Genomic DNA, 9,002 nt, shown 5'->3' with positions numbered 1-9,002 from the left:
GAGAGGCTTCACCAGAGACAGAGTGGGGAACAGAACAGGCAGATCGACGAAGTGCACTGCTGAGGGGAGCAGGGGGCGGGTCAGGAGAGGTCTGCCGCGCCATGTGGTCACCTCCAGGGCAGGAGGGAATCGAACTCATGCGGAAGCGGTTTTAGATTCTCAGTGCTGTGCTTTAACCCGCTGCGTCACCAGGGAGGGCGAGAAACTCTATAATTTAAAGCTGAGTTATTTAATTTCCTCAAATTCAATCACTAATCATATGCATTATCTTTCCTTCCTTTCTTTTTTTTTTTTTCTTCAGTGAAAGGCAGTATGAAATAAGAACATGAGGAATATCAGTCTGGACAAGAGCAGAAGCAGCAAAGCCACTTGGGAAGTGACTGCTGTGATCTATGTGGTAGATGGTAAGGTCCTCAGGATCAGATCAGGAGTAGTGTCTGCTGTGAGAGGTGGTCACAGGACTTACCCAGAGCTTCTGCCCAAACATTTTCTTGAATTTTGAGTTTCATATTTACCAAACATAAAACAGCCACTGTGGAAAAAAAGAATATTTTTTTTTTTGCCCTCATCATCTAGTCAATCAATGAATGATATTGAATTGAGCCTGAATTTCTTTAAAAATATTTTTTAATTTTCATTATATATCACTTTCCTTAATCCATTTTTTAAAAATTAAAATACAACATTTTTCTCCAAAATAATGAATCATGATATATGACCTGAACTCCCTTATTTACCTTCCTTGGATCTTCACAACTGTATCATGCCCTATACTCTGGCTATTAGGCATCTACAAAATTCAATTCTCCTTCATTTCTTCTTTTGTTATTTCCATAACAACTGGAATGTCTAATTATTCTTTCATCATTTGTCATGTGTTGTTACAATTTGATTGAAAGTTGAATATGAAATAAGGGAAGCATGAAATAAGGGAAGCCCTGGGTAAAATACAGCCCAGCCAGAATGCCAGGAGTGAGAATAGGAGTTGGGGAAAGAGAAGATAGCCCGGCTCCCCAAAGAGAATTGATTGGAGACATTTAGCTCATTCTGGGTTGGACCAGCCTGGTTATGTGCAGATGGGTTCTATTCCAACTGTACACATGGGTTCTGAGTTTTCTTCCTCCAGGAAATTGTGATAACCATTAGTCAGGATCTAACACTTTTTGTCTATTTGATGCCTCACAGTCAGCCTGGTGGCCAAATTGGACAAGGTCCAGCAGCCCATGACTTTCTCTGCTTTTGAGTGAATAGTTCCATTTAAACCAGTGAAGCCTGGGCCCTCCCTGGTGGGGAAGCAGGTTAAAGCACAGCAGTAAGAAGCTGAAGTCACTTCAGCATTAGTTCAATCCCCACCCAGAGGTGCAGCAGACCTCTCCTGACCACCTACTGCTCCCCTAAGGTCCATCTGCCTGTTCTGCTCCCCACTCTGTCTCTGGTGGATCCTCTCACTGTTCCTGCACCTCTGGCCTGTACCCCAGTTTGCATGCATAATAAACACATCTTTTTTAAAAAAAGGAAAATAGAGGGAAGCAATGAAAGTGACAAACATATAAAACAGGTTAATTATTTTACATGAAAGTGTTTTTTTTTCAATTAATCAAAGCTTATCTCCCCATATCTTTTATCATTTTAAAAAATACCTGTATGTCAATTGGGCCCTCCCTGGTGGCGCAGCAGGTTAAAGCACAGCACTAAGAAGCTTAAGCCACTTCCGCATGAGTTCGATTCCCCCCTGCCCCGGAAGTGACCACATGGCGTGGCAGACCTCTCCTGACCCACCGGCTGCTCCCCTCAGCAGTGTACTTCATCGGTCTGCCTGTTCTGCTCCCCACTCTGTCTCTGGTGAATCCTCTCACCCTCCGCATCTCTGGCCTGTACCCCAGTTCTGAATGAACAAATAAATAAATCTTTAAAAAAAAACTATATCAAAATGATAATGAAACTACTTAAAAATAGCGTGAATGTGAAGGGATTTAAGTGTCATTTTAGAGGAAAATTGAATTTTGTCTCTAAGAGACTGTGTCCCACTTAGCATATAACTGTTCATCATTAGGTAACTAGCTGATGAATCACATTAAGGCAGATGGAATGTCAACTTCTTTAACAAGCTAAGTACACTAAGATCGTTGTGTTCTAATTCTTTTTCAATGACATCCATCTGTATGTTTATAATGCAAATATTGGTCAGGAGCAGATGAAGCATTACTAAATAAATCTATGCCATTTTTCATTCTTACTCCCAACTAGAATATACATCATTTTCAGACACTATGCTGGTTCTGAAGATACAGAGTTAAATAATATTTTTATAAGGAATGTGTATATAATATTCAAGAATCATTCAAAACAGCAGCTACGATCTTTACAATTTCAATGTGTTATCTCAGATATTTCTGTACCTTGTACTGGATATGGAATAACTTTTATTTTAATTACAGGTGATTTTTTAGGAGATAAAAATACAAGATCATTTATTCAGAGTAATTCAGTAAACTGCAGAAAAAATGGAAACTTGATTAATAAGAAACAATTTTAAGAACGACATTGATTCAAGGCACAATCTGCTTCTTAGTGCTGCCTTGAATAAACTGCAGGAACTTTCCCAAGGCCACCATAACATCCTTGTTTCTCAGACAATATATTATAGGATTAAACATTGGTATCAAGATGGTATAAAAAAGGGAAAAGTATTTGTCCACTCCTGTTGAGTGAGTAGACTTAGGCTCCATATACACAATATTTGCTGATCCAAAGAATAAAGACACAACCATGAGATGGGAAGAGCAAGTGGAGAAGGCCTTGGCTCTTCCAGTGGCTGATGGCAGCTTCAGGATGGTGGAGATTATTTTCCCATAAGATGCAAGTATCAGCACAAATGGCACAGCAACAACTATGGTGGCAATCACATAAATCAGCATCTCAATCATGAATGTGTCCCCACAAACAGGCTGGACAACTGGGGGTACATCACAGAAAAAGTGATTCAACTCATTAGATTTACAGAAGTGTGAAGAGAAAATCTTGTAGATGAGTCCGATGGGGACCAGAATCCCAGTGATCCAACAGGCAGCTGCCAACTGCATACACAGTCTATGGTTCATGATGACAGGGTAGAGTAATGGGTTACAGATGGCCACATACCTGTCATAAGCCATGGCAGTGAGAATAAAACACTCAGTGGCTCCCAAGGTCACAAAAAAGTACATTTGAAAAGCACAGGCCAGAAAAGAAATACTTCTATTTTGTCTACAAAGATCTGCCAATAATCTGGGCACAGTGACAGACACATAACATATTTCCAAAAAAGAAAAGTTCCTAAGAAAATAATACATGGGGATCTGGAGTGAGGGATCGATATTAGTTATCATGATAATGAGACTATTTCCTGTAAGAATTACAATGTAGATTATCAGAAAGATAGCAAACAGAAATCCTTGAAGGTTGGGGACATCAGAAAAGCCAATGAGGATGAATTCCACCAGTGTAGTGTGGTTCCCCAGGGTGAAATGTTGGCCTGTGCGTTCCATCTATGAACAAAACAGTTTCAGTTTAGAGCTCAGTTCAAGTCTCTTGCCCACCTGAATCGTGCTACATATCAAATCAGTTATTTCACATCCATTGGCAAATATAAACACCAAGTTTGGGGGCTGATTTATTTTATATATTTGCCAAGATATCTCAAAGAAATATGCCAAAATTCCAGATTGTGAAAACAGTGATTCTATTTTTCCTGCCCATAGTTAGAATTGTTAGGGGATCACATTTAAGAGTCAGAAGAAAAAATGATTGTCACAACATGAGAACAAAGCAGGGCAGGGAATCTTTTTCTCAAACAGCTCAGTTACAAAGGTTTTTTTCTAATAACAAATGTTTCACCTGATCCGTAACTGCTTTAGTTGTCTACTTGTTTGCCTTGTACCATCTCAGTTACAATATTTATGGCAATTATTTATGGTTCTTTTACATTGTGTGTGATGTTTCTTCTGTGAATTTCTCTCAAGCAGGCCAGGTAGGTGGTCAGTGAGTCTCCACTGTCTGGTCCACTTCAGCCCACCTGGCCACTGCCCAGCTATCTCTATGAAAAATAATGCACTTTAACACATCCTATAAGCACATGGAATATGGAATATGAAAAAATGCATTACTTTGCTTGCAATATTTTAATTCTACTATCAGCTTTTTAGTTTAAAAACTCTATGTATATTCCCAATTTTAATGTTTTGAGAGTATTGAATAATTTTATGCATCTATAAGTTCATTTGACCAGAAATATAAAATACAGAAAGTATAAGAGAATTTGATCTGAATATTCAAATATGCCCCTATACTAAATGGATTTTCTGTCATTCTAGCCAAACTTTTATCACTAATAGCAATATCTGAATATAATTCTGTGATGAAATATGGTTGATTTATAATAGATAAAGTACATATAATAGCTAGTTAACATCTGATGTATTATATATATAATATATGCTGTATAAAATATACATTTTCAATACCTATATCGGAATTCTGAATACAGTGCCTAATATACTATATATTTTGCTGAATCATGAATAATTGTTTGATCATATATGTTCCATCTGTCCTGCACTGTGCTGAAGGCTAGGCCTCACTTTTGTTCATTCCATGCACACTTATCACTCATTCATGTGGAACAATGCCCATTTCACAGATTGTCACATAACCCTAAATCCACATTGTCATGTCTTTGGAATGATTCTCCACTTCCTATATTAATTTCTGTTTAACTTTCTAGAAAATAGAATTTCCTTTCTTTTTTCTATGACACCAAGATCTAATCATCCACAAGTCCCAAACATGAACAAATTATAATTTCTAAGTTTTGTTTCTTGGTGTTCCTACTCTTGAATCTCTTCGTCCTCAGTTCATGGAATCCTGTATTCTAACTGTCATTTCTCACTGCACACCCTCTTATGACAGTTCCTTCATGCTTCACTTCCTTTTAGGACTCAATTTTCAGAAGAAGAATCAAGGGTCGGGGGGTGGTTTATATCAAATAAAGTGTCTTATAAATTGAAATTCAGTTTGAACCCCCTCCCCCACCATGCTCTGCATTTTTTACTTTGTTTTAGGGTATTATTTATTTTCTCTTCCTTTTATCTTTTAGTTGCTATTTTCCCATTTTTACCTTCTCAACATTTTCAAGATTTATATTACCTTTCCTGTATGTGGGATTTTTGTTGTTGTTGTTGTTAGAAGCTATACCTTATGATAAACAACTAAAAAGTGTACTTAGCAAAATGACACAGAATTGCTTGATAAATATATCAGGTAGTAAAGTAACATGTAATATACATTGCACTTCAATATGGATAAGTGTTAAATGTTTCTTAAATACAGTGTGTTAAATGTTAACAATATTAATAATTTAATAATAGTAACAGCAGTGATCAATCAATTGTCAACTTATGTCTTTCGGAGCTTACAGACCAGTGGTAACATCAGGCAGGGACATCAAATATCACTTAGAAAATGCAGTTCTATGTGGAGAAAGTTACCTGGTCTTATTGGAGGCCACATACCCAAGAAAGTGACAGCTATTCTGAGATTTTTGTCAAATCAGAGGATACAGAATCATCATGGTATTTTCAACTTTGAGGGGGAAAAATCATTTCAGGAAATATAGGCCCTCATTCTGTTAAATTCAAATGGTTGTACAAGGCTTCCACAGCTGAGCAATTTATGACACCTGTTGATGGGTCATGGGATTGATCCCACCTGACTCCTCACTCAGCCCTAGGTCACTGCAGAATTCACTGAGAAGCCCTAGATGTTGAGTGACTCAAAATGAAAATTTGATGTAATTTGGTAATATTACCCAATTCAAATTAGCAGTGCTTATTTTTCCTTGTTAGAAAGCATACAGGAAAATAATATGAATGTAATTCATGGAGCTGTTTTGAGATGTAGGAGTATAATCTATTTAGCAGAATTACTTAAAAATGCAAGAATATTTCTATTATATGTTCATTATTGTACTTATTGTATTTATCATTATAATTTTAACTGAGATCCCTTTTCTTCATTTTGAAGTTTGGTTATCTTTTCTCCAGTAATGGAGTAGGCATTTTCCAACCTATCAGAGAAAAGACAGAAGAGGGTATTAATTTGGCAGGAATACAGAACTTTATATTAATATACTCTTATGCTGGTACAAACCAGCAGAAAAAAATGGATTTGAACTTATAGGATTTTACTTTTAGTTTTTCTTTCATCTGTACCAGTATGTTGTATTTTCAGTACATGAGAGAAGTGGACATAATATAAATACAAATAAAATTAAATTTAAATGTCTAACTCAAAACTTATATGATATTGTGAACATATCCCAAGATAACTTTTATAATTTTCTTTGCCTGTTTTCTGTTTGGAAGTTAATCTACTCTTTCCATAAAAATAGGGGTATATTGGCAGTTTTAATACAGTCTGTGGAGTTTTCTCTTTACCAAGTCTCTATTTTAATAGGAGATGTCACAGCTATGCTACATAGAAAGTCTGTTTTTTTTGAATTTTTTTTTATTTTAGCAGTATAATATAATCCATTATATAAAACTACACTGTTAATAAACTACTGAATTCTCTTCATCTGAGTAAAGTGGGTACTGTTATTATTCACTTTTTTCATAAAAACCAGATACATAAAAGTTAAGTATCTACCCCTAAGTCAAGAAGTTGGTATCTGACCAAGGTGACCTCACACCCAGCCAGTGATGTCAACTCAATATTCTTAATCAAAGCTGAATAGCTTTCTTAAAGTGTTCAATGAGAAGTGACTTGAAAATATAAGTAAAATTGGTCATATAAAACTCTTTACAATTATAATGTCTTTACATGTTCATTTTATATCTCTTATACAACTACATTTTTTTTATTTCATGTTCAGAGTTTTTTCTCAAAAATGACTTTCATCAGAAGAAAGAACATGTATTTTCAACGTCTTTATGTTCTCAGTTTTAAAATACACTATAAAATACAATTTTTTTAAAAGACATTATCATAAATAAACATGCAAAAATAATCTCTGCTTACCTTGTACATATTATGGAAAAATCTTCTCGTCACACATTTAGGAATAGCATATTGTGTCTTATAAATTACTGGGTTTTATTATCAAGTAACAACTCAACAACTATTATTCTTCTGTGATCTCACATTTCATTGAAATCCTGTGAACTTAGGTAGGAAACTGTGTCTTGGTCACAGAGAGAATAGAGTTGCCCTGGACATGTTTCATTTAAACTCCAAGCTCTGCGTGTCAGGCGGTAACCGGCAGAGCAGAGGGCTCTCCGGCTGGATCAGAGACGCAGTTCAGTTCTCTCTGGGGATGTGGGCTGTGGGGTGTCAGCCCCTGACCACTCCTCTGTCCTTGACTCTCCCTCCACTCCAGCTCTGGGGAGTACAGAGTCCTATCTGGCACCTTCATGGTGTTAAATTTGTGCTATAACTACGTATGACATATTATTATTTAGGAAAGAACCATTTTTTTTTACCTCAAAGAATGTAACTTGGAAAGTCTCTAGTGTTCATGCAACATACTGTGTGTGTGTGTGTGCGTGTATGTTTAAGGTTCTCTCCTCACATCAGCATATAATTTATTTTTAGTTACAGGGTCACATATAAGAAAAACATGAATTTAACTAGGAGGCAGTAAACTGAGTCTTGACTTGTGTCCAGCAGAAAGGTTGAGTAGGTTTGTTAACATGTATGGAAAGTAACCTAATACTCCTGCAAACAAGTGGAATATTTCAAATGTAGCACTTTTTTCTTCCAAAATAATAAGTGCCCTTGGTTCATCCCAGAACCCTTCCTGTATTTAAACAATGCAGCCAATGTGCTTTCTCCGCAGTGACTGCCTGGCTTCTATTTAAAAGGTTTCTATCAATGTCAACTTTCATACTTATAATTAATCAAATTTTATAGACATTAATTTCTTTCTTCCTTCAAATGCACTGTGAGTTTTCTTATATACTGCCTGCTAAAAATGTGTCCTTGTATGACTTTGCTAAGTAGTGGTTTTGCAGTCTTTCAGAAAGTATAGAATATGTTCTGAACTTAAATGCTGAAACTAGAATCAATTGCTTGAATAGTAAAAGAGGGAGGCAGTGAAAGTGATAAACATGTACAACTAACAAATTAATCATTTTTCATGACCCTTCTTTCCAGTTATTCAAATGTTTGTCACCCCATAACTTTTATCCTTTTTATATTTAAAATCTGTACTCTGGAGGTATAATGAAGTTATGTAAATTAATATAATGAATGTGATGGGATTTAAGTGGCACTGTAGAAGAAGACTGAATTTCGTAACTAAGAAAGTATGCCCTTTTAGGATAAATTTGCCTCTTACTAGGTAGTTAGCTGATGAACCATACTAAAAGTATATGGAATGACAACTTCTTTAATAAGTTACTGCACTTAAGGATTGCTCCAAGCCTTCCTCCAAGTCTATTTATATGATTGTAAATATTGATCAGAAGTAGATAAAATATCACTAATTAAACCTTTGCTACTTGTCACACTACTTCTAAAACAATTGGATACTGATCATTTCCAAACAATATATTGATTCTGGGGATAGAAAAGTGAGCACAAGTTTGTATAAAGAATATAAAGAACATGTAAATAATATCAAGAAACATTTAAAAAAGCAGCAACAATAATTATGATTAAAATATGTTATTGCAGGGCCCTTTCTAGTGGTGCAGCAGGTTAAAGAACAGCAATAAAAAGCTAAAGCCACTTCAGCATGAGTGCAGTCCCTCCCACATCCAGGTGACCTACATGGCGTGACAGACCTCTCCTGACCCGCCCACTGCTCCTCTCAGCAGTGTACTTTGTCAGTCGGCCTGTTCTGCTCCCAACTCTGTCTCTGGTAAAGCCTCTCACTGCCCTGCACCTCTGGCCTGTACCCTAGTTTTGTATGCATAAATAAATAAGTCTTTTTAAAAATGTGTTATTTCAGAAATTTCTATACC

The 9,002-nt window shown here is 36.1% G+C and overlaps 1 protein-coding gene across 1 annotated transcript; it reads right to left on the bottom strand.

The window, feature by feature from the left end:
- Nucleotides 1–2,549: 2,549 nt before the first annotated feature.
- Nucleotides 2,550–3,527, bottom strand: LOC101637688 (olfactory receptor 10AG1-like). The gene has a single exon (XM_004683495.1). It carries the CDS (start codon nucleotides 3,525–3,527, stop codon nucleotides 2,550–2,552), a length of 978 nt encoding a protein of 325 aa, XP_004683552.1.
- Between the last annotated feature and the right edge of the window lie 5,475 nt (nucleotides 3,528–9,002).

This window comes from Condylura cristata, unplaced genomic scaffold, assembly GCF_000260355.1.
Source record: "Condylura cristata isolate star-nosed mole 26May11 unplaced genomic scaffold, ConCri1.0 scaffold00015, whole genome shotgun sequence".
NCBI classification, from domain to species: domain Eukaryota; kingdom Metazoa; phylum Chordata; class Mammalia; order Eulipotyphla; family Talpidae; genus Condylura; species Condylura cristata.
Note: the sequence above shows the minus strand (reverse complement) of the source record. Positions and strands in the feature narration are given on the sequence as shown.